This window comes from Musa acuminata, chromosome BXJ3-8, assembly GCF_036884655.1.
Source record: "Musa acuminata AAA Group cultivar baxijiao chromosome BXJ3-8, Cavendish_Baxijiao_AAA, whole genome shotgun sequence".
NCBI classification, from domain to species: domain Eukaryota; kingdom Viridiplantae; phylum Streptophyta; class Magnoliopsida; order Zingiberales; family Musaceae; genus Musa; species Musa acuminata.
Genome location: NC_088356.1, coordinates 50,044,905 through 50,071,187, shown reverse-complemented (window position 1 = coordinate 50,071,187; position 26,283 = coordinate 50,044,905). Strand labels below are relative to the sequence as shown.

Here is a 26,283-nt window from a genome sequence, read left to right as displayed (position 1 = left end):
TATAGCCTCAATCACTCGTTGATTCATTGCATTGACTACAAAAGATTCCCATATTATTTTAGTCATGCTTTAAGGACCTTCTACAATGGTTATATATAAACATGCATATGGGATGTATTAGTATGAGTCTCCACTAATACATGAATCTATTCTCCGTTATTAAAACTATTCTATATATATCATCCAATTTTGTTTCTAACTAATCACTTGTAATCACAATGAATATTATTATCTTTAACATTATGATAGTTTATTTAAGAGTAAATTAAATTTTTACATAAATCCATTTTGGAGAGATATGCATGTTAAGCAAAAAATAAACCATATTTAAAAATTAAATATTAAATATTAAAAAAACTTGCACATTAATCTTGCAATGTTGCATGTAACAATATAAAGAGGGAATCAGTGCACAAAAAGCATGAGATATACATGTGCATGACTAAATTAATGCTCTCAAATATGATTTTAATAGCCAAGTAGCTAGATTTGAATTTTGCATAATAAGCTTGGATTAATGTGTGGGCGTGTAATATTGCACCTTAAAATCATGCTCATCTTAATCATCTTGTCAATATTAATAATATTAAGAAAAAATAGATTGGTATCACTAAGGTAAGGATGATCATGGTTCTATTTGAATTAAAATCAAATCGAGTTAATGGTATAAATCAGGAGGATCATACGAATCAATTTTGATTCTTAGAAACTAAAATTTAAAACAGATTTGATAGTCTCAAATCTTATAAATAAAAAATATAAATATAAATATGTTGCATAGTGGTTAATACTTTAGGCTTAGAGTTGAATGATGTGGGTTTGGTAGAGTAATTTATTTATTTATTTTATCAATTTAAACTGATAGATAGAAATTTTGATTCTTAAACTGAACCTATCTCGAATCGATTTAATTTAATTTTATAAAATCGAATGAACCATGGATATGAAAGAAAGTAATGAAAATCTTGTTTTATTATTCCTTTTAAGAGATGTAGCTTATAATTTCTTACTCATTTAACTTGTTTACTTATTAAGATTATGATAATTGATAGGCTTAAACATTTAACTTGTTTTATTATTCTTTACTCATCTACATTTTATTTTATGGGAGAGAGGGATAGTGGTGGATTTTCCTTTGATCACTATTTGATTTTGATTTATCGAATAAAAAATCAATTATTTTTTCAATACTATTTTAGTCGTCCTCTAAAAAGATACCTTCTTTAAGTGTTAAATAATACATACATGCATACGAAATATATTAGCACAAGTATTGACCTACACATGAATCTAATTAAGAAGATATATACATCCTCGCTCTAATCTTTATATTAAAAGGTCTTCTATTTGTCTTGAATAACCAAACAGTGAGAAGATATGTGCATGAACATATTAGTTGCTCCCAAATCTAAGGCAAGTATAAGATTATTAAGTTTTAATTCATAAGCTAACCTTATAATTTCGACCAATCAAATCAATCTCATAATTTATACTTTTTACTCCAAACATTCTATCAAAGATGATGAAAAACATTAAGCATCTAAAGTATATATTCATTCATTACAGTGATACTATATAAATTATCAAATTTGATCTTCCTAGATTAGAAATAAAATGAGAGGTCTCATTGGCCAACTTTATGTATCTTGTTTTCCTATTACATTATCATAAAAATCTTTCAACAATTTATAATATTAACATTAGAAAAAGAAAATCACGAGGGTCAGACAATTTTGAGTTAAGTCAATTTAATCTAAACAACCGATGTGAGATAAATATGACGTTGGCTCGACCACCAACCTAGGATGAGTTGATTTGGTTTGATTAACTTAGGTCAAGTTAAATTAGTCTGATCTTATGATCTTATTATAAGTGATCACTACACAACTTACCTAATTCTATTAAAAGGTACAATATAAGTGTATATAAAGTTTTTCTATTTATGACATTCAATTTATCCCAAAATACTAGGTTTCTATTTAATATTTTATGTATAATTCATTTGCCTACGAAGAGAAAAATAATCCAAGCACAACTTCACTTTTTTTTTAATACAAGTGATAAGTGGAGATCTTTAATCGTACATTATGCTTTGGAATTAAAAAAATATTTATACTAAAACATAATGAAATGCAAATGATATGACTATTATCGTCGACCAATCACGATGCGACATGCAAGATCCATTCAACACCAATTAGATTTGTCACATCAACCATCAAAGATTAAAAAGAGTCTACTAAGCGCACCAAATCAACTAAGCATCTTAAGATATACATTTTTATTATATCGATAGTTATAAGAATCACACTATATATAAAGTGGTCTTGATATATGTTTTTATTTAAATAAACTAACGAAAGATTTATGAGATTGATGCTTATAAATACTTATTGTGTTGATTATCGGAGAGATGTTGTCGAACAAACTCTAACATAATATTTTATAGGAAGAAAAAGTACAAAACTCAAACATCTTTCACTCTCAAACTAAAACAAAACAAAAGACATTATCCACTTTTGAAAAAGCATTCAAGACATAATAGTCGGATCGAATCGATTTTATTATAACAAAATGATAATAAAATTAATTATATTCTAATGTCTTACTTCTCAAATTAATTGATCATAGGAGGTTATACCTACTCCATGGCACCGTAATTTTATTTCTTTCATATTTTCTTAAAATAAGAATGTTATAAACATAAATAATCATATGCATCATTCATTCACGAGAGAGGGGGATCCTCGGACGTTATGTTCATCATTTTTCTTTTCTTTTCTTTTTTTATCACTTAGTGGTTTTGCCTTTTAAAATTCATTGGTTTGTCCCAACACTAATGTATAATCTTATCTCCCAACCCTAATACATAATCTTAGGTTCTTGAAGCATAAAAATCTATTTTTGTAAAAAAAAAAATATTGATATTTGGGAAAAATAAATTTCATATCCTCATCTTTTAGAGAAACAAAAAGAAGATAGAGTGTTCTACATACTACAAATCAAATCATCTCCACGTATATATATATGTCAAATTATTTCATTGATATACAAATGCTCGATATCCATAATTTTAAACTCAAGCATGCCAATATTCTTTTCTCTCAAATTTGATTACTCATACTTGATTTACATTTGTTGAATCCATCTTATATCCTCCTCCTCTTTCAAGTTTTATCTATAAAATATCAAAAATAATAAAATTAAATATAAATAAACAAGAGTAAGAATGATAATAAAAAAATTTATTTTTCGTGAATCCAAATTCTCATCATGAGATTTGATGAGGAAAAACACATTCCCAAATTCTTTTATGTTTTAAAAATTTCATGTTACAATGTTGGGAATCTAAGTTCAAACGAACAACATATTGGATATCTTGCCTAATGATAAACAAGTTAGGATCGGACTCTAAACCTCAATTATGATATTTGAAATCTCACCAACCCATTCTTACTATCTTGAACCAATTTGAGATGATGAAATTATAATTAAAAAAATTAAGATTGTATGCATAAACTTGGTGACGTGGATTCCAATTTATAGTCTTAACCAATTTTCTTGATTAATTTCATGTGGGTGTGCTCAAAGCCATGCATATGAACAAATACATGGTCCTAAAGATTAAGAGCGCAAGTGTCATATATGAACTTTATCTTGCGTCTGTAATTTTGACTTCTCAATTGGGCCGATAGGTTTGACCAATGGGCTGGTCCGGGCCGGATCTTCTAACCTTTAACTATTTGAGCCGGGTCGGATCTTTTAACCCATTATAAACTCATCATTCCTTACTGACCGCTGGATCAACACGCGAGCCATCAATCTTGCTTGTCTAATTCCATCGGATGGCTGAGATACAAAGCTCGTTAGTTTAAAAGACAAGCCTTTCCCTCTCCACCACCCCCCCAACCCCCCCCCTCTCTTCGTCGCGCTAAACCCTTGCGGCGATCGCAGCAGCAGCCATGGCGGTCGGTGGTTGATGGCGCGCTCGAAGCAAAAGAAGGTGAGGAGTAACCTCACGAGCGGGAAGAGCGAGAGCCTGGCGCCGACACCTAAGGCTTGCGTAGGAAGAATAGAGTGCAAGGGGCGGCACCGCACGAACGGGAAGAGGGCGCCATCGTTCCTTCGACGTTCCATGCTACTGATTAAGTAGCAGTCGACAGCACTAAAAGATAACGGCCGTTATTTTTCATCAATTCACGCAGGCTAGCAGCAATTTGGTTTCAACGTCCGTTATAACGACCGCAGGGGGTTCGGTATACGAAAACGTCTGCTTTCCGAAATATCGTTTCTCCCCTCGGCGGTATCGACGACGTCATAAACCGCGGTTCGTTCCCCTTTCGTAGTCGCAGGAGAAACAGAAGCAGATCCCCGGGAAAGGGGACAGCGGGGAAGGGAGAGAGCAAGACATGCGACGAGCGATGCAGCTGTGTTCGTGCTTCGGTCCTTCGAAGGCCGAGAGGCAGAGCCGCCGAAGCCGCTCAGAAGAGGCAATTCCCCTTCCCAAATCCCCCTTCTCCCCTTCTTGCCTCTATATCTTTTCTTATGATCCCTGAGTTATTTGTAGCAACGAAGTCTTCTCTCGATTTGTATGGATCGAAGTTTCTCTGATCGGTGAATTGCAGGCAGGAGCAATTCGACAAGTCGGCCGCCGGGAGGGCAGCCCGAGCGCAGATAGCGGCAACAAAGAAATCCATCGAGCCGAGCAAAGGAGAACCTGTTCTCAAGGTAACGTAGATCCCATTGATTATTAATTCAGCACCACCATAGAGCAGAGCAACTGCCAGGTCTTTCTGTAAGCTAGCTAGCCCACCCATGGCTTCATTAGGAAGGGCTCGGCGACATGCAGCAATAGCTTCTTCCTCAAGAAATCCTGCTTGGGAAACAATTCTAGAGCTTTGTGAAACATTTCTTTCAACTTGCTTGCTATCATCTCCAATTCATTCAGGTATGCCATGCGGCCAAGTAGATTCAACAATGTCGACAATAGTTTTACATTCAAATGCTGCATCTGCTACAAAAGTTCGTAGGCAGATGCTAGTTCTTCTTCTTGGAAACCTCGAATATTTAGCTAGTTGTTCATAATACTTCATAAATAATATGGTGTAATTTCTCATACAAACCCGAAATTTGACACAGTAAAAGAGTAGGTGATGATTTCCTCACCAAACAATGATTTGACTGCCATTAGTTTCTCAATTCATACATCACTCTACATTGCCATAATATCTTTGCTTTCATTCGATCTTCTCTTGCATTCTTCCGTAAACTACATTGACGAGAGAATTAATGAAGCATAATATTCTAACTCTCATATGTTAGAGAGAGAGAGAGAGATAAAGAAAGAAGGAAGAAGACGATCATCATCGGGTGATGTGTACATTACAATAATTAATTAAACAGCATTTTACATGTCGCAAGATGATCATCTTGACAATAATGCCAAATAATTTCATGGATACTTCGCACATCCTCGAAGCCAAAAAATAATTCATGCATCAAATCTCGGAGGGGTATAATGTCAGCAAATCTTGTCATTTGTGCACCTTTGCTTCTGTGGAGCTCATGCATGTCCAACGTGTACCCTCCCCCTCTCCCTCTGTTGAAGACAAAATGAGTCTTAAAAGTATAAGTAAATAAGAGTTAGGGTTGATAATACAAATATATATATATATATATAGTATTTCTTTACCATGTATGGTCTAGAAGAGATGGAACTTCAAACTTATGTTGTCGTGGCTCTTCCTTATCAACCATCGGAGAATCTGATATTAAGAAAAAACACAAGAAAAATATTAGCACAAATAATTTCATTAAGGCCGTCGCTATTTATTGGTGTAAGAATTAATTGTTCAAATTAATTTTGATACATACTATTGCTTCATGATAATGGGTAAGTTGGGATCAAACTCTGAACCTCAATAATAGTTACAGAAGCTCATGACTCATTTGTGAAACTTGTTTGGGATTACAAACTAACAATGTCTTTAAGAGATGGGAAGTGAGAGAATATTTATGTGTTAGAGATAAAAGATCAAAAAAAGATGTCCAAGAGGTTACTTTCATATTACTAAATATAAAAAAATAGGTGATATGAATCAATGGATATAAGAATTGTTTTAATCTTTATATTGAAAGTCCTAATTTATTTTTTGAAAAAATAATAAAGACATGAACCAATGGAAAATAGGTGTGCATGAACGAATAGATGCCCTCAAAATATTAATATTTAGTTTTTATCGATGAGCTAAGCCCATAACATTGACCATTCAAATTAAGCTCATAATTTTAATTCATGAGCTCGTCTCTTTAGACTTTTTCATCATCATTTTGGTTTTTTTTTTTGCTAAATATTTTGAAAAGTAATATATTTAAATCCATGGAATTATTTAGATCCTCTGAATTTGTCATCGATTAATCACTTATATTAGCATCGTAGAGTGTTATTAAAGCTATATTTTTAATTAAATGATGGTGTACAACCATTTCGAAGTATTATACTAATCTAAAACTAAGTTATATGGAATCATAACTAAATTATGACATATAAATGATAATACTTTTATATTACCCCATGCAACAAAAAACAAATCAATATACAAATGTACCAATATGCATGCCAAGATGTGTCTGTAGGAAGCCTCGCATGTATATGAACCCCATTCATTTCTCTTTTCTCTTTAAAACCCAAAGAAAGGTGTTTCCATGCTTGTTGTAGAACAGGCAATTCCATATCCATCATACGATTCATTCATCATTGATATCTACTTGCATTTGTGTCCTGCCAACCCATCTCAACGTAACATGTCATGTGGACAATAAATGCCTCATTGACATCATATCATTGCCTTGTTACTAGTCACTTCATAACCATGTCATCATCGAATCGAATCTCTAGTCACTAAAACTTTTGATCTTCTAGAATGGATCGAGTTCATGAAATATATATGGTTAGGACACTCTCTCCGTAAATACAGACAGCTCTTCTTCCGCTTCTACCATTCCTTTGTAAATTTAGAATCCTAATAAAATTGAAAAAGAAAGGAAAAATGTTAGTACAAATAACCTTAGATAAAAATAAATAAAACTATTTATCAAGTAAGTATCATAAATTCAAATCAATTTTTGAAACATACCCTTATCTATTGATAGACAAGTTGAGATCAAACTCTAAACCTCAATAGTAACCTTCGAACCATGATCACGACTCATTCTTGTAACTTTCTCAAAATTAAAGATGATAAAAGATAAAGAACCTAAAATAATAATAATTGTATGGAAAAAATTAATAGCATAGTCTCCTAATTTATAGTCACAATCACTCATCGATTCATTGCATTGACTACAAAAGATTTCCATATTATTTTAGCCATACTTTAAGGACCTACCATAATGGTTATATATAAACATGCATATGGGGATGTATTGATATGAGTCTCCACTAATACATGAATCTAACGAAGGTATGCAAAACCTTGCCCTACTCTCCATGTTAAAACTATTCTATATATATCATCCAATTTTGTTTCTAACTAATCACTTATAATCACAATGAATATTATTATCTTTAACATTATGATAATTTATTTAAGAGTAAATTAAATATTTACATATTTCCATTTTGGAGAGATATGCATGTTAAGCGAAAAATAAACCATATTTAAAAATTAAAAATTAAAAATTAAAAAAAGCTTACACATTAATCTTGTAATGTTGCATGTAAACCAATAAAAGAGGGAATCAGTACACAAAAAGCATGAGATACACATGTGCATGACTAAATTAATGCTCTCAAATATGATTTTAATAGCCAAGTAGCTAGATTTGAATTTTGCATAATAAGCTTGGATTAATGGGTGGGCGCGTAAAATTGCACTTTAAAATCATGCTCATCTTAATTATCTTATCAATATTAATAATATTAAGAAAGAATAGTTTGGTATCACTAAGGTAGGGATGATCATGGTTCTATTTGAACTAAAATCGAATTGAGTTAATAGTTCTATGATTACTGACAAAATTAGAATCAAGAGGATCCTACGATTCAATTTTGATTCTTAGAAACTAAAATTTAAAAATAGTTTCAAATCGTATAAATAAAAAATAAAAAAAAATAAATATGTTGCATAGTAGTTAATACTTTAGGCTTAGAATTTAATGATGTGGGTTTGGTAGAATAATTTATTTATTTATTTTATCAATTTAAACCGATAGATAGAATAGATGATTTTGATTCTTAAACCGAACCTACCTTGAACCGATTCAATTTAATTTTACAAAATCGAATGAACTACGGATACGAAAGAAAGTAATGAAAACCTTGTTTTATTATTTCTTTTAAGAGATGTAACTTATAATTTCTTACTCATTTAACTTGTTTTATTATTAACATTATGATAATTGATAGGCTTAAACATTTAACTTGTTTTATTATTCCTTACTCATCTACATTTTATTTTATGGGAGAAAGAGATAGCAGCGAGTCTCTCACATTATATCCATCAATTAATTTTTTTTTTCCTTTGATCACTATTGGGTTTTGGTTTACCAAAAGATGAATAAAAAATCAATCGTTTCTCTAATATTATTTTATTCATGCTCTAAAGAGGTACCTTTAAGTATTAGATAATACATACATACATTCGAAATATATTGGCACGAGTATTGACCAACACATGAATCTAATTAAGAAGATATGCACATCATCGCTCTAAACTTTGTATTAAAGGTTTTCTATTTATCTTCCATAGCTAAACTGACATGCACGGTGAGAAAAATACGTGCATGAATATATAGTTGCTCTCAAATCTAAGACAAGTGCAAGATTATTAAGTTTTAATTCATAGGCTAACCTTATAATTTTCGCCAATCAAATCAAGCTCATAATTTATACTTCTTACTCCAAACATTCTATCAAAGATGATGAAAAATACTAAGCATCTAAGGTGTATATTCATTCATTACAAATTTGATACTATATAAATTATCAAATTTGATCTTACTAGATTAGTGATAAAATGAGAGGTCTCATTAGCCAACTTTGTGTATCTGTATTACATTATCTTAAAAATCTTTCAACAATTTATAATATTGATATTAGAAAAAGAAAACCATGAGAGTCAGACAATTTTTAGTTAAGTCGATTTTGGTCTAAACAACCCATGTCAGATGTGATAGGTACAATCAACCCATGTCAGATAAGATAAATATGACCAATCAAAGTTGGGTTAGACAAGCTTGACTAGCAGTTAATTTGTCCTGACCACCAACTTAGGATGGGTTGATTTAGCTTGATTAACTTAGGTCGAGTTAAACTAGTTCGATCTTATGGTCTCATTATAAGTGATCACCAGACACCTTACCTAACTCTATTAAAAGGTATAATATAAGTGTATATAAAGCGTCTTTTATTTATGACATTCTACCCATCCCAAAATATTTGATTTGCATTTTGAGATTTTGTGTATAATTCATTTGCCTATGATGAGAAAGTAACCCAACCCAAGCATAACTTCGTTCTAATACAAGTGATAAGTCGAGATCCTCAATCGTACATTATACTTCGGGATTAAAAAACACTTAGAAACACAATCAAATGTAAATGATATGACTATTATCATCGGCCAATCACGATGCGACATGTAAGATCCATTTAACACTAATTAGATTTGTCACGTCAACCATCAAAGATTACAAAGAGTCTACGACACACCAAATCATCGAATCGATTTTATTAAATCAAAATGATAATAAAATTAATTATATTCTAATATCTCACTTCTCAAATTAATTGATCATACGAGGTTATAAACTTTCCACATTTGCACTGTAATTTTATTTCTTTTATATTATCTTAAAATAAAATTATTATGAACATAAATAATCATATGCATCATTCATTCACAAGAGAGGGGGGACTATGGTGGACCCTCACACATTATGTTCATCATTTTTTTGTTCTTTTTTTATCACTTAGTGGTTTTGCCTTGTAAAATCCATTCGTTTGTCCCAACAGTGCATTGCCAAGGAATCAGTCAAATCAATTACTTACTTTAATCTTGAACTCATGATAATACATTTTAATTGTTAAAAAATATTTATAAATAAGCACTTGATTCCCAAGTCAAGTAAATCCTTAATAAGTGTAGAAATGTTCCTTTAGGGTTTAACTTATGAGGTTTGGAATTTTTGCTCTTATCTCCCGATCCTAATGCATAATCTTGCATTCTTGAAGCATAAAAAATTATTTTTATAGAAAAAAAATATTAATATTTAGGCAAAAAATAAATTTTCATATCCTCATCTTTTAGAGAAACAAAAAGAATATGGAGTAATGTGTACATTACATTGAACATTCTACGTATTACAAATCAAATGACCTCCAAATACATATATGTCAAATATTTCTGAACTCAAGCATATCAATATTCTTTTCTCTCAAATTTGATTACTCATACTTTGCTTTGCATTTGTTGAATCCAAGTGTGTTCATCAGATATCCTCCTCCTCTTTCAAGTCTATCCTCCTCCTCTTTCAAGCCTATCCTCCTCCTCTTTCAAATCCTATATGTAAAATATCAAAAATAATAAAATTAAATATAAATAGAAAAGAGTAAGAATGACAATAGAAAATTTTATTTTTCGTGAATCCTAATTCTCACCATAAGATTTGATGAAGAAAAGCACATTCCCAAATTCTTTTATGCTTTAAGAATTTCGTATTATAATTTTGGGAATCTAAGCTCAAATGAACAATACTTAGGATATCTTGCTTAATGATAGATAAGTTGGGATTAGACTCTAAACCTCAACTATGATAATCAAAATCTCACCACGATCAGGACTCATTCTTACGATCTCGACCCAATTTAAGATGATGAAATTATAATAAAAAAATTAAGATGGTATGTATAAACTTGGTGGTGTGGTTTTCGATTTATAGTCTGAACCATTTTCTTGATTCATTGTATCTGCATTATTTAAGTCATGCCCTAAAGCCTACCATAATAAGTGTTATATGTGGTGGATGTGCTCAAAGCCATGCATATGAACAAATGCATGCTCCTAAAGATTATGAGCGCAAGTGTCAGATTTGAACTTTGTCTTGCTTAAGGGACTCTGCTCTTAATTATGACCTCTCAGATTGGGTCATTAATTTTGACTTTTTAATTGGGCCGATAATTTGACCCATGGGCTGGTCCGGGCCGGATCTTCTATCCTTTAACCATTTGAGCCGGGCCGGATCTTTTAACCCCTTGTAAGCACATCATTCCTGATTGACCGCTAGATCAACACGCGAGCCATCAATCTTGCGTCTCTAATTCCATCGGATGGCTGAGATACAAAGCTCGTTGGTTTATAAGACAAGCCTTCCCCCCTCTCTCTCTCTCTCTCTCTCTCTCATCGTCGCGCCTAAACCCTTGCGGCGATCGCAGCAGCAGCCATGGCGGTCGGGTGAGTCTGCCATCTCTATCCAATTCGCTAACCCGCGTATCCTTCGCCTTCTTAGCTTTCTTCTTAAGTCGACCTTTTCGTCTCCGTCCATCCTTGCAGGAAGAACAAGAGGATCTCGAAGGGGAAGAAGGGAGGGAAGAAGAAGAAGGAGGCGTAGTAAGTTTAGCTGCATTCCTCTTCTTTTCGGTCCTCTCTGTCTTTCTCTGTCTCCGATTGATCATGTTGCGTACGATGGTGTTGATCCGGTGGGTCTGTTTCAGGGTCGACCCGTTCGCCAAGAAGGATTGGTACGACATCAAGGTTCCCTCCGTCCGTCTTCAGCGTGAGGAACATCGGCAAGACCCTCGTCTCGAGGACGCAGGGCCCCAAGGTGTGTAATCATGGTTGATTTACAACTATTCTTCTAGTTTGACCTCGTCGTGTTCCGCTTTTATGCTTGGTGATGACGTCGAATTTGTTCGATTTGACATCTTTTTTGCGCTTCGGGGTCTCAGAAATTGATTCAGGTTGAAGGGGAATAAAGCATTGAGTATGAAATGAAATTGAGAGCACCATGGTAACAAAGCGCCAGTACATACCATCTGGCAAAATCTGTTCTACATGACCTGCCATAAATGAGATGATTCATGATCTCAGGTTCCCAACTTATTTCTTGAAAGGTCGCCTTTCTCATGACTATCAGCAACAAAAGAATTGCTTCCTCTATGTTAGACGTTGAAGTTGCGGAGGCAGGCTTGCTTAATTCAGCACCACCATAGAGCAGAGCAACTGCCAGGTCTTTCTGTAAGCTAGCTAGCTAGCCCACCCATGGCTTCATTAGGAAGGGCTCGGCGACATGCAGCAATAGCTTCTTCCTCAAGAAATCCTGCTTGGGAAACAATTCTACAGCTTTGTGAAACATTTCTTTCAACTTGCTTGCTATCATCTCCAATTCATTCAGGTATGCCATGCGGCCAAGTAGATTCAACAATGTCGACAATAGTTTTACATTCAAATGCTGCATCTGCTACAAAAGTTCGCAGGCAGATGCTAGTTCTTCTTCTTGGAAACCTCGAATATTTAGCTAGTTGTTCATAATACTTCATAAATAATATGGTGTAATTTCTCATACAAACCCGAAATTTGACACAGTAAAAGAGTAGGTGATGATTTCCTCACCAAACAATGATTTGACTGCCATTAGTTTCTCGATTCATACATCACTCTACATTGCCATAATATCTTTGCTTTCATTCGATCTTCTCTTGCATTCTTCCGTAAACTACATTGACGAGAGAATTAATGAAGCATAACATTCTAACTCTCATATGTTAGAGAGAGAGAGAGAGAGAGAAGGAAGAAGAAGATCATCATCGGGTGATGTGTACATTACAATAATTAATTAAAGAGCATTTTACATGTCGCAAGATGATCATCTTGACAATAATGCCAAATAATTTCATGGATACTTCACACATCCTCGAAGCCAAAAAATAATTCATGCAGCAAATCTCGGAGGGGTATAATGTCAGCAAATCTTGTCATTTGTGCACCTTTGCTTCTGTGGAGCTCATGCATCTCCTCTCACTCTCATGCTAAAAGACAAGAATATACGTAATTTCTTTGGCCTAGTGAATTGGCTCTCTCCGTCTTTGGCCAACAATATTTCATGCAGCAAATCTTGTCATTTGTCCACCTTTGCTTCTGTGGAGCTCATGCATCTCCATCTTGTACCCTCTCCCTCTCCCTCTGTTGAAGACAAAATGAGTCTCAAGTATAAGTACATAAGAGTTAGTGTTGATAATACAAATATATATGAATGTTTGTATATAAGAGTATTTCTTTACCATGTTTCGTCGATAAGAGGTGGAACTTCAAACTTTTTTTGTCGTGCCTCTTCCTTATCTATCATCGGAGAATCTGATATTAAGAAAAAAAAACAAGAAAAATATTAGCACAAATAATTTCATTAAGATCATCGCTATTTATTGGTGTAAGAATTAATTATTCAAATTAATTTTGATACATACTACTGCTTTGTGATGATGGGTTAGTTGGGATCAAACTCTGAACCTCAATAATAATTACTGAAGCTCATAACTCATTTGTGAAACTTGTTTGAGATTACGAACCAACTATGTTTTAAGAGATGGGAAGTTGGTGTGCAAAAATTTTGTAGCATCGTCACCTAATTTATAGTGTGAATCAACTTGTGATTCAATGCATCGACGATAGCAAATAATTTCAATAATATTTTAGATATGGTCTAAAAATCTATAGGGGTGTAAAGAAAAATGTATCATGAGATACACTACCTGAGAGAATACTTCTGTGTCAGAGATAAAGATAAAAAAAAATGTCCAAAAGGTTAGTTTTATATTACTAAATATAACAAAAAAAATAGGTGATATGCATCAATGGATATAAGAATTGTTTTATTCTTTATATTGAAAGTCCTAATTTATTTTTTGAAAAAATAATAAAGACATTTATCAATGGAAAATAGGTGTGCATGAACGAATAGATGCCCTTAAAATATTAATATTTAGTTTTATTGATGAGCTAAGCCCATAACATTGACCATTCAAATTAAGCTCATAATTTTGATTCATGAGCTCGTCTCTTTAGACTTTTTCATCATCATTTTGGTTTTTTTTTTTTGCTAAATATTTTGAAAAGTAATATATTTAAATCCATGGAATTATTTAGATCCTCCGAATTTGTCATCGATTAATCACTTATATTAGCATCGTAGAGTGTTATAAAAGCTATATTTTTAATTAAATGATGGTGTACAACCATTTCGAAATATTATACTAATCTAAAACTAAGTTATATGGAATCATAACTAAATTATGACATATAAATGATAATACTTTTATATTACCCCATGCAACCATAAAAAAAACAAATCAATATACAAATGTACCAATATGCATGCCAAGATGTGTTTGTAGGAAGCCTCGCATGTATATGAACCCGATTCATTTCTATTTTCTCTTTAAAATCCAAAGAAAGGTATTTCCATGCTTGTTGTAGAACAAGCAATTCCATATGCATCATATGATTCATTCAATCATTAGACTGTGTTTTTTTTGTTGATATCTACTTGCATTTGTGTCCTGCCAACCCATCTCAACATTAGGTTTTGACATGTCACGTGGACAATAAATGCCTAATTGACATCATATCATTGCCTTATTACCATTCACTTCATTAACCCATGTCATCATCGAATCAAATCTCTAATTACTAAAACATTCGATCTTCTAGAATGGATCGAGTTCGCGTAATGTATATGGTTAGGACACTCTCTCCGTAAATAGGGGCAGCTCTTCTTCCGCTTCTATCGTTTCTTTATAAATTTATGAAACCCTAATAAAATTGAAAAGAGAGGAAAAATGTTATTCCAAATAACCTTAGATAAAAAAAATAAAACTATTTATCAAGTAAGTGTCATAAATTCAAATTAATTTTGAAACATACCCTTATCTACTGATAGACAAGTTGAGATCAAACTCTGAACCTTGATAGGAACTTTCGAACCATACCACGATCAGAACTCATTCTGATAACTTTCTTGAAATTAAAGACGACAAAGATAGAGAACCTAAAAAAAAAATTATTGTATGGAAGAATTTAATATCATAGTCTCCCATTTTATTGTCTGAATCACTCGTTGATTCATTGTATTGACTCAAAAGATTCCCATATTATTTTAGTCATGCTTTAAGAACCTACGTATATAAACATGCACATGGGGATGTATTGGTATGAGTCTCCACTAATACCTGAATCTAACCAAGGTATGCAAATCCTTATAATCGCAATGAATATTATTATCTTTAACATTATGATAGTTTATTTAAGAGTAAATTAAATATTTACATATATCCATTTTGGAGTGATATGCATGTTAAGCAAAAAAAAAAAACCACATTTAAAAATTAAAAATTAAATATTAAAAAAAAAACTTACACATTAATCTTGTAATGTTGCATGTAACTATATAAAGAGCAAATCAGTATACAAAAACACAGACATTGACTAAATTAATGCTCTCAAATATGATTTTAATAGCCAAGTAGCTAGATTTGAATTTTGCATAATAAGCTTGGATTAATGGGTGGGCGTGTAATATTACACTTTAAAATCCAGCTCATCTTAATTATCTTGTCAATATTAAAAATATTAAGAAAGAATAGTTTGGTTCCATTTGAATTAGAGGCAAAATTAGAATCAGGAGGATCATATGATTCAATTTTGATTCTTAGAAACTAAAATTTAAAACAGATTTGATTAGTTTCAAATTGTATAAATAAAAAATAAATATGTTGCATAGTGGTTAATACTTTAGGCTTAAGAGTTTAATGGTGTGGGTTTGGTAGAGTAATTAATTAATTTATTTATTTTTATCAATTTAAACTGATAGATAGAATCGAATGAACTATGGATGTGAAAGGAAGTAATGAAAACCTTGTTTTATAATTTCTTTTAAGAGATTTAGCTTATAATTTCTAACTCATTTAACTTGTTTTATTATTAACATTATGATAATTGATAGGCTTAAACATTTATCTTGTTTTATTATTCCTTACTCATCTAATGCGAGAAGAGAGATAGTGGCATTACATTATATCCATCATTTTTTTTTCCTTTGATTACTATTTGGTTTTGGTTTATCAAAAATGAATAAAATATCAAATATTTTGTCAATATTATTTTAATCGTTCTTTAAAAATATACCTTCTTAAGTATTAGATAATACATGCGAAATGTAATGACACTGAGTATTAACCCACACATGAATCTAATTAAGAAGATATGCACACCCTCACTCTAATCTTTACATTAAAGGTTTTCTATTTGTCTTCGGTAATAAAAAAGACATGCATTAGTGAGAAAGATATGTGCATGAACATATTAGTTACTCTCAAAATCTAAGATTGTTAAGTTTTAATTCATAGGCTAACCTTATAATTTCGGTCAATCAAATCAAACTCATAATTTATACTTTTACTCGAAATATTCTATCAAATATGATGAAAAATTTACTCAGCATGCCACGTTACTAGAGCATCTAAAGTGTATATTCACTATATAAATTATCAAATTTGATCTTATTAGATTAGTAATAAAATGAGATATTCTGTTTCCATATTATGTTATCTTAAAAATCTTTTTACAATTTATATTATTGATATTAGAAAAAAAAAATCATAAGAGTTAGACAATTTAGAGTTAAGTCGATTTGGTCTAACCAACTCATGTCAGATAGATACGATCAACCCATCTCCGATCTCAAATGAGACAAATATGACCAATTAAAATTGGGATTAGACAAGCTCGAGTAGCTCAGGTCAATTTGGCTCGACCAACCTAGGATAGTTAGATACAATACAAATGTATATAAAACAAATTGATTTTATTAAATTAAAATGATAATAAAATTAATTATATTCTAATGGCTTACTTCTCAAATTAATTGATCATGGGAGGTTATACCTACTCCACATTTGCACCTTAATTTTATTTCTGACGTATTATCTTAAAACAAGAATATTACGAACATAAATTAATCATGTACATCATTCAAGAGAGGGGGGACTGTGGTGGACCCTCACACATTATGTTTATCATTTATTTTATTCTTTTTTTATCACTTAGTGGTTTTGCCTTTTAAAATCCATTGGCTTATCCCAACGTGCATCGTCGGAGGAATCAATCAAATCAATTACTTACTTTAATCTTAAACTCATGATAATACACTTTAATTATTGAAAAATATTTATAAATAAGCACATAATTTTCAAGTCAAGTGAATCCTTAATAAGTGCAGAAATGTTCCTTTGGGGTTAACTTCAATTGATACTGAGGTTTGGAATTTTTGAAGCATAAAAATTTATTTTCTAAGAAAAGAAATATATTGATATTTGGGCAAAAAATAAATTTCCATATCCTCATCTTTTAGAGAGAGAAAAAGAAGATGAAGTAATGTGTACATTATATTACACTTGTTCTACATATTACAAATCAAATCATCTCCACATACATATATGTGAAATTATTTCATGGATATACAAATGGTCCATATCCATAATTCCGAACTCAAGCATGCTAATATTCTTTTCCCTCAAATTTGATTACTCATACTTGTTTTGCATTTGTTGAATCCAAGTGTGTTCATCTTATATCCTCCTCCTCTTTCCAAGTCTTACCTGTAAAATATCAAAAATAATAAAATTAAATATAAATAGACAAGAGTAAGAATGACAATAGAAAATTTTATTTGTCATGAATCCTAATTCTCACCATAAGATTTTATGAGGAAAAGCACATTCCCAAATTCTTTTATGCTTTAAGACTTTCATGTTACAATGTTGGGAATGTAAGCTCAAATGAATAACACTTTGGATATTTTACCTAATGATAGGTAAATTGGGATCGGACTCTAAACCTCAACTATAATAATCAAAATCTCACTACGACAAAGATTCATTCTTACCATCTCGACCCGATTCGAGGTGATAAAATTATAATTAAAAAAATAAGATCGTATGCATAAACTTAGCGGTGTGGTATCCAATTTATAGTATGAACCATTTTCTTGATTCATTGCATCGACAGTAAATAATTCTAAAATTATTTAAGTCATGCCCTAAAGGCCTACCATAATAAGTGTTATATGTGGTCGGTGGATGTGCTCAAAGCCATGCATATGAACAAATACATGCTCCTAAAGATTAAGAGCGCAAGTGTCAGATTTTAACTTTGTCTTGCTTAAGGGACTGTGCTCTTAATTTTGACCTCTCAGATCGGATCATTAATTTTGACTTCTTAATTGGGCCGATAATTTGACCCATGGGCTGGTCCGGGCCGGATCTTCTAACCTTTAACCATTTGAGCCGGGCCGGATCTTTTAACCCATCGTAAGCTCATCATTCCTGACTGACCGCTAGATCAACACGCGAGCCATCAATCTTGCGTGTCTAACTCCATCGGATGGCTGAGATAGAAAGCTCGTTGGTTTATAAGGCAAGCCTTCCCCCCCTCCCCCTCTCTCCCTCTCATCGTCGCGCCTAAACCCTTGCGGCGATCGCAGCAGCAGCCATGGCGGTCGGGTGAGTCTGCCATCTCTATCCAATTCGCTAACCCGCGTATCCTTCGCCTTCTTAGCTTTCTTCTTAAGTCGACCTTTTCGTCTCCGTCCATCCTTGCAGGAAGAACAAGAGGATCTCGAAGGGGAAGAAGGGAGGGAAGAAGAAGACGTAGTAAGTTTAGCTGCATTCCTCTTCTTTTCAGGTGATATATACATGAGGAAGCAAAGGAATCAATGCACTTGGAGCAATAAAAATTTTAGTTGCATATGGAGGAAATTCAAGGGAAAAAGATCCAATTCAAGGAATTCAGATTAGACAGGTACTTCATTCACCGGCATAGTTCATATTTTTTCCTGCAATGATCATTGGTGGGAGGATCATGGTTTTGTTTCAGATATGTCACAAGATGAGGGAGATTATGATCAATCAAACCACAACGTGTGATCTGAAAGGTTTGATGCAGAAATTCACACCCGAGATGATTGGGAAGGAGATTGAGAAAAGCTTCCACAAGCATTTTCCCTCTCCAAAATGTGTATATCCGCAAAGTCAAAATCTTGAAGGCAAACTTATGGAGGTATACTCATAATTCTTTATCTAATGTATCGCTCTGCATTTGAACGCAAAGAACTTGTATGCATCAAAAATATGGATCAGTGGATCTCATTTTGTATTGAAGTGCTAAGATCAATTTGGCTGTGGTTTTTTATGCTGTTGGCATTTTCAGGTCCGTGGTGACTACAAGGAGGATGTCGGCATCAAGAAGATATCCAGATGGAAGGTGAAGCAGAAGTTGTTGGTGGCATAGAAGAGGTTCCATCTCAACGGGAATTGCTTTTAGAAACTGGTGGCGACGATGAGCAGCGAGCAACGCAAGACGAATTGGGATTGGAAGAGAGATTAAAAAGGCAACTGTCAAAATTCAAGAACCAATTTGTTTCGGGAGAATCAATTTGTTTCGGGATGGTTTGAGTCATGGTATTCGGTACCGAATGGTACCACCCAGTACGGGCGGTATGTATCAATCCGACGTCATACTGATACGCAGATCGCTTGATACCCTGGTGTATCGCTTGGTACGCCCTGACGTATCGCTCGGTACGTCGGTATCGTACCGTACTGAATCAACCTCGAAACATCGATACAATACGATATTGTATACCTTGGTTTTGGTTTGAGTTTACTATAGGATGCTAATGGTCTTCGTTGACGTAATGCTCGAGACAACACAAATGATAGTCTTTGTTGACACATTCATGATGCTTATGGCTGATTCTTTCTTATTTTTTTCTAATTAAAAAAAAATACCCTACCTATGACCCGATGAAAACCCTAATTCAATGAAAAGTACTTCCATCATGATTTCTAATGTTTTTGTATATAAAAAGGGAAAAAAAACTAGAAGCTTACATTTCTTGCAAAAAAAAAAAAAAACAGGGAAGCATCTTTTCCTCTCTTGTTCTCAATATTGCCAAACCAAATGACAACAAATCTTTTCAGATTCATTATCATTTGATGGTCATTGAGCAGAGAACAAAACAAGCATAGTGCCAGACACTACTTCTCAATGTAGAAAAGTTTTAGCTCATTCCAATCAAGTCATTCACTGTGACAGTTAACAATGATGTTCTCAGGCCATGTCTGAGAAAGAAGCCTAATTGTTTCATAAGAGGGGGAAAAAAAATCATATTAAACATAGGAAAAAAGTCAGAAGTAAAATTTCTCCATTTTATGCCTCCAGCAAAGCCACTAACAGAATACACAGAGTGAGATGGTAAACTCTTCAGACTCCTACAGGATAAGCAGGGCTATAGTTACAAGATGTATTAAGTGTTTGTGACTCTAAACAAGTACATGGTTGAATCATAACCAGAGAGCATGTACAACAGTTATTGAACAAGAGAGAAGCAAACCATGATATGCAGATACCTGTAGATCTATCTCATCAGTTGCAACTTTGACTACCATTACATTCTCAAGATACCAGATGCATGTATTGCATATACTAATTACATGGTTGGAGACGGGCTCATACGAAATTTTGCACCGGGGAGGATTGCCTCAGCTCGTAAGCTGCTTGAAAACAGTCTGCAGCCTGATGAAGCGAGCCTTCCGCTTTTGAGATGAATCCCAGATTCAACCATGCTTCATGGTTTGTGGGTTCTAAACGCAAGGCGTTCATTAGTAAGCTTCTTGCAATTGCCAGTGACTTGCCTCCACGCGTCCTTAAGATTGCTGCCATCAATACCATGCTCGGAACATAATCTGGCTCGATTGAAAGTGAAACTAAAAGGGCTATTAAAGCTTCTTGCTGCTTTGATTGAGCTTCCAACAGTTTTCCTGGTAAAATGGATGTAACAAAAACGTCAAATTCTATAGCAGTAGGGTAAGAAAATAAATGTTGCATACTTATAGAATGCCCAGCATCTGAAAAATTGTTTCTCTAGCTACGCACCATCACCAGATAATTACTGGAACTATCGGATTCAATTAGAAAAGCTTAACTAGAATTTTCCAAATTACATGTGGAGATTTTCATAAAATGGAAGCTGCTCAAATTCTTCTGAACAATTTTCATATTCTTTTTATCCACAGAAAAAACAATGTATTATGCAGCAGGGCTTCATTTTCTCTTATGAGATCCTGGTGCAAAGTTGCAACAGTTTGTGGGGAAATCTCTCAAGTATGGACACAATTAACTGACTCAAAACATTGAAGAATCTAAACAGAATAACTAAATGTATATCCAACACACACAAAAAGGAAAAAGGATCAGTGACTGCATTTCTCTGCCACAAAATTGAAATCAGTTACGCACAAGATATTATGACCAATAGAATATAAAACCAAAGCAGTCAAAAGATAGGATAATTTTCTGAACATCATTATGCTATCAAACTATATATATGTGTGTGTGTACCTTTAGAATGCCAACACTTAGGGGAGAAAAGCTCGAAAGTTTTAGCTTTGTCCAAGCAAACATAAGAATCATTCCAAGATCCAAGTTTTGTATAAAGAGATGCCAAATCCAACCATGCTTCCATCTCTAGATCTTTTACTGCTTTGACCTGTCAAAATGAGGTTCAGGAAGAAACAAAGTAACAACAATGAACAAACACTATGAAAGCTAAAACAATATCCTATCTGAAGTTCCAGTTCTGAGCGATGCGTACCTCAGAACTCAAGCTCCATTTCTGAAGTTCTTTCCATGCTTCAACCATGGCAAGCAAATTTTTGTAGGTCTCTATAGCATTCTTTGGTTGTTCCTGAGCAACTTGGAGTAGCGCTTTTAAGCGTAAGAATTCCAACTGATCCATTGTTCCACTCTCATACATTGCAAGATCAACTATTGCTTCAGCTTCCCTTAAGTTCTGTTCTGCCGATACTATGAGGGCTAAAAGCTTCCAACCCCTCACTGAGCTTCCAGCCACCATATCAAGATACTTTGTTGCATTTTCTAAAGCTATATGAAGGTTCCGCTGCATAGTGCTTTCCCTGGCAAGGCTATATACCACCTCAGAATCATTTTTCTCAATGTTTGCAGCATGTTGAAGTGTCTTCAAAGATTCGTTCTGTAATTTTAGTCTTTGTGAATCAGAGACAGACAATCTAGCACAATTTCCATAACAAACACCAAGCAAGTGGTTGGTGACACCAAGAAAATGTTTTTGATTTTGGAAAATCTCATTTGCCTTCATTGCATATTTTGCCCCTTCCCATGCATGCAATGGACGTTTACAGCACAACTTAGCTCCTAATATGACTGATGGAAGATGAGGTTTGTGCTTCTTTTCTGAGTAGCTCAATGCCTTCCTCAATACATTTAATGCATCATCATCCAGACCAGCAGCATGGTAACAAAGCGCCAGTACATACCATCTCTCAACTCTGTCATAGATACCTGGCAAAATCTGTTCTACATGACCGGCCAAAACTTCGAATTGTCCAGTTAATGAAAAGCCATAAATGAGATGATTCATGATCTCAGGGTCCCAACTTATTTCTTGAAAGGTCACCTTTCTCATGAGTATCAGCAACAAAAGAATTGCTTCCTCTATGTTAGACGTAGGGACAGCGTAGCCCCATAGTTGTTGAAGTTGCGGAGGCAGGCTTAATTCAGCACCACCATAGAGCAGAGCAACTGCCAGGTCTTTCTGTAAGCTAGCCCACCTACTAAAACCTAAATCCCATGGCTTCATAAGAGCTCGGCGATATGCAGCAACAGCTTCCTCAAGAAATCCTGCTTGCATCCAGAGCTTGGGAAACAATTCTAGAGCTTTGTGAAACATTTCTTTCAACTTGCTATCATCTCCAATTCCTTCAGGTATGCCATGCGGCCAAGCAGATTCAACAATGTCGATAATAGTTTTACATTCAAATGCAGCATCTGCCACAAAAGTTCATAGGCGAGACAAGACAATAGGCATCATTATGATAGTCAAATATGAAGAGAAAAAAAAAATTGAAATGCAATATTCCAAATTTGGTAGAATGGGATTCAATTTCTATTATAAACAAAACAAGGCTTAGAATAGTTCTTCAGCACCATTGAATGGTTTGATTGTGTAAGATGGTATTTAAGATCCCAAGGGCCAATATATTTTGTGCAACTCACCTGGGAAGCATCATTTGCTTTTTCAATTTCAGGGGAAAAAGTACAGAATAAGATTAAACGAATAAGGAAAATGGATATATGTCAAGTTTCATGGTATGTGCCTCATAGCAAGACTTTAGAAGCACAAAAAATATATTGATGGATGGAAGAGTTGGAACTCCAATTCTGAATTAAAAGATTAATACTTGTGAAGAGGGAAAAAGAAAAAAATAGTACAACTGGCTCTCATCTAACTGCAAATCATTTAAAAGTCTATCTTTAGTAACCAAACCCCAGGTCTGACATCTATCCAAGTTTGCAGTAGCATACGCCAGAATATAAAATGCTGCATATCAGCATAAACTGGAAAGGACACAAACATGAGATAAAGATAAACTCAAACCAGAGGAAGCATGTCTGGCAAGCTCTCAGTTAAGAAAACCAGATCACTAGTGGAGTAAATTTTTCAATAATTCCTTAGGAAAATTTGATAAAACATGTATATGATGCCTTCTTTACTATGTAAAATTCAACAAACCAAAATCTATAATCATTATGTTTTGGCTACAGGGATTGTGATGGAGTCAAGGTCTATTAATGGCATGTGAAGAAACATTCTAGTCATTGTCCAAATATTTAGCACTCTTATAGGACAAGTTGGACATCTTGGGTTCATCTGGAATCCACTATGCCTTCCAAATAGTGAGTATGATAAGGATTAATTGGCATTCCATTTCATATTACAATTTATGCTTGTTAAAAGTTTTAATACCTTTTAAAGGTTCATTTTGCCAGCATACCAATTTGCTACAAGAGGCATACATAATCAAAATTATATTGGTAATGTACAGATCCTTCATGTGGTCCATCATTATCCTATAAAAGAAATTTCTAATCATGTCATCAGCAGAACTATGCACAAAAGTCTAAACCACTTCATATCCAGGAGCAACTACAATCGGATGCTCAGGTAATTTTTGTCAGCATTAGGTTATTATGACATTTGATCAAACATCAAGCTGACTACTTCAACATTCAGAGAAACCAAAGTGTTCAGACAATTAAGGATTTCAATGTCATGGATATGCAAATAATAATACTTAGGTAACATTGTGGGTCACCTTTAAATCGACCGATCTCTTCCAAAGATTTGGACTTGAGCAGCATTGCTTCTATAAGCAGAGTAACCGAGTGGATAGACATGACATTCCCTTGCAAGCATTCTCCTCTTCGACGAGCCTGCCGAGCTCGAGTCCAAGTGGCAATGGCCTTAATGATCTTTGGCCGCAGGCCCACGATGTCGATCCCTTGAAACACTTGCAATGCCGCATCGAAGTTTCCCCTCTGATACTCCAATCGCCCGAGCAGCGCCCGCGCTTCCTGCCGCAAAACGCCATCCTCGATCAGATACGAGAATCGCAAATCAAACGGTGGCCACAGTTCGTGGAATCCAAAGGGGAAGGATGACCTCGTAGTTCAAAGAGAGGGTCTCCCTGAGGGTGGACTCGACCACGTCGTCGACCTGGGTATCGTCAAGCTTGGAGTCTCCGTCGCCGCCGGCCCCGGAAGAGAGGCCGCCGACCCTCGAGGAGAGGCCGCCTGTGGAGAAATCCCTCGTCGCGAGCGACTCCGGCGGCGACGGCGGCCGCTCCTCCTCGAACCGGTACTGCTCGCCGGAGCAGGCGCAGAGCATGGCTTCACGGGCTCGCAATCAAATCCCACAATGCGGGTCGAATCGAACGCTTCCTGGCGTCCAGCAGCTCAAAACTAGGACGAATCGAGTGGAATCAAACCCCGAGGCAATCCATCATCAACAACAACAGGAAGAAGCGAACAGTAGAGGCGACGCATTTGCAGAAAGAGAAGAGAAGAAGCCGAGACTTACTCGGGCTGTCCTCCAAGAAGATCCCGTCTGCTTCTTCACCATCATGATGATAGCATATCATAGCAGAGGGAAAAGGAGGTGCCTTTTTACTTGGTAATGTGTTAGGCTTTCAAGTCTCCTCCTTACATCCCCTTTTTCTTGGCCCTCTTTTCTGGGCAAAATTACATTTGGATCCCTCCCAAGTGAGTAAAACCCTCCTATTTTTAATATATATAATAAAGATAAAATTTGAAATGACATATGGATGGATACCTTCAATCAGTTTTTTTATTTATTTCTTTATAATTTTTTATTTATTCTTATATAATACATATAAGATATTAATTTAAATAATATTTAAAAATTACAAATATTAAGAAAGCCTAATAAAAAATTATCATAAATTATCAAAGTTATTGGTACCTTGAAATATATTATTAAATGAAATTTTGAACCTTTAACTATTATTTGATTGGCATAATAGTTTGAATATTTTAATTTATATTTATTGTTATAAAATCTAAAAAAATGTACATTTCCATTGGTTGACTATCATTTGATGATTTTGACTAAAAAATTAATGAATTCAATTGTATGAATATTTCTTTAAAAATTATTACTTGATTGTGATAATACTTTGAATACTAAGAATATTTTCAATTATTTATAGCAAGGGTAAATGTCACCAAAAGATATACAAAGAATTTTAGTATTTGAGGGGCATATATGTTGTATTAAAATTATAGGGTAAATACATCATTTCAAATTCTCAATAATTATACATATAATCTTTTTCTTTTATTCTTTCTTCCTCACAGCATGAAGATTTTAGACTTACATGCAAGTGGGACTGCAACCATGTGCTATTTTATTGCAGCTTTTGAGCTTTTGGGGTGTGGGGTGAGCCTCTGGTCATTGGATTCCTCTTTTGAAGAGGAAAGAGCAATGTCAGTACTATTGCAGACTTGTAGGCTGAGACCTGAAAAGAGAGAGAGAGAGAGAGAGAGAGAGAGAGAGAGGATTTGGGATTCAAAAAGGGAGGAATCGATTGGGGGTTGCTCTTTTGTCGGGAAGAAGAGGAGAGGAGGAGAAGCGTGGGTGAGTGTGATGAGACATGAAGCTTTTCCATGCCCATGGCCGAACTGTCCCTGGAATCATCTCCTCTCAATATTAGGGTCATAACAAAAATGCTTATATGTTAACATAATGATAAATCTCATTATAGGACTCATTTGTTTGGGTTGATTGAATCATCCTAACAAGTCTGATTGTATATAAGAATAATGTTGTTAT

The 26,283-nt window shown here is 34.2% G+C and overlaps 1 protein-coding gene and 2 long non-coding RNA genes across 4 annotated transcripts; 2 read left to right on the top strand and 1 right to left on the bottom strand.

Moving 5' to 3' along the window:
* The first annotated feature begins 11,400 nt into the window (after nucleotides 1–11,400).
* Nucleotides 11,401–12,575, top strand: LOC135644803 (uncharacterized). Its single transcript, XR_010498595.1, has 4 exons — nucleotides 11,401–11,453; nucleotides 11,553–11,609; nucleotides 11,714–11,823; nucleotides 11,948–12,575. It is a non-coding gene; the product is annotated as an uncharacterized LOC135644803 (long non-coding RNA).
* A 5,910-nt stretch (nucleotides 12,576–18,485) lies between these two features.
* LOC135644802 (uncharacterized) lies at nucleotides 18,486–19,765 on the top strand. The gene is made up of 4 exons (XR_010498594.1): nucleotides 18,486–18,553; nucleotides 18,653–18,851; nucleotides 18,927–19,109; nucleotides 19,260–19,765. It is a non-coding gene; the product is annotated as an uncharacterized LOC135644802 (long non-coding RNA).
* Nucleotides 19,766–20,223: 458 nt separating this feature from the next.
* Nucleotides 20,224–25,149, bottom strand: LOC135645326 (protein NPGR1-like). 2 transcript variants are annotated; one of them, XM_065163621.1, is made up of 6 exons: nucleotides 25,012–25,149; nucleotides 24,595–24,893; nucleotides 24,248–24,506; nucleotides 21,706–22,919; nucleotides 21,453–21,600; nucleotides 20,224–20,872 (listed from the first exon to the last, which is right to left on the bottom strand). In XM_065163621.1, the coding sequence occupies exons 2-6, from the start codon at nucleotides 24,817–24,819 to the stop codon at nucleotides 20,562–20,564; spliced, it is 2,157 nt and encodes a 718-aa protein (XP_065019693.1). In that variant the 5' UTR covers nucleotides 24,820–24,893; nucleotides 25,012–25,149; the 3' UTR covers nucleotides 20,224–20,561. The 2 variants fall into 2 exon arrangements, with proteins under 2 accessions (XP_065019693.1, XP_065019692.1); XM_065163620.1 differs by having other exon boundaries at nucleotides 24,595–25,094.
* Nucleotides 25,150–26,283: the final 1,134 nt, after the last annotated feature.

Excerpts from the sequence above, each read along its gene's own strand:
- LOC135645326 (XM_065163621.1), bottom strand. The coding sequence starts at position 24,819 with ATGCTCTGCGCCTGCTCCGGCGAGCAGTACCGGTTCGAGGAGGAGCGG. Across the intron at positions 24,507-24,594 it reads CCCTCTCTTTGAACTACGAG|GAAGCGCGGGCGCTGCTCGG; the intron begins GTCATCCTTCCC and ends GTTTTGCGGCAG. Across the intron at positions 20,873-21,452 it reads TAAGTGTTGGCATTCTAAAG|GAAAACTGTTGGAAGCTCAA; the intron begins GTACACACACAC and ends CCATTTTACCAG.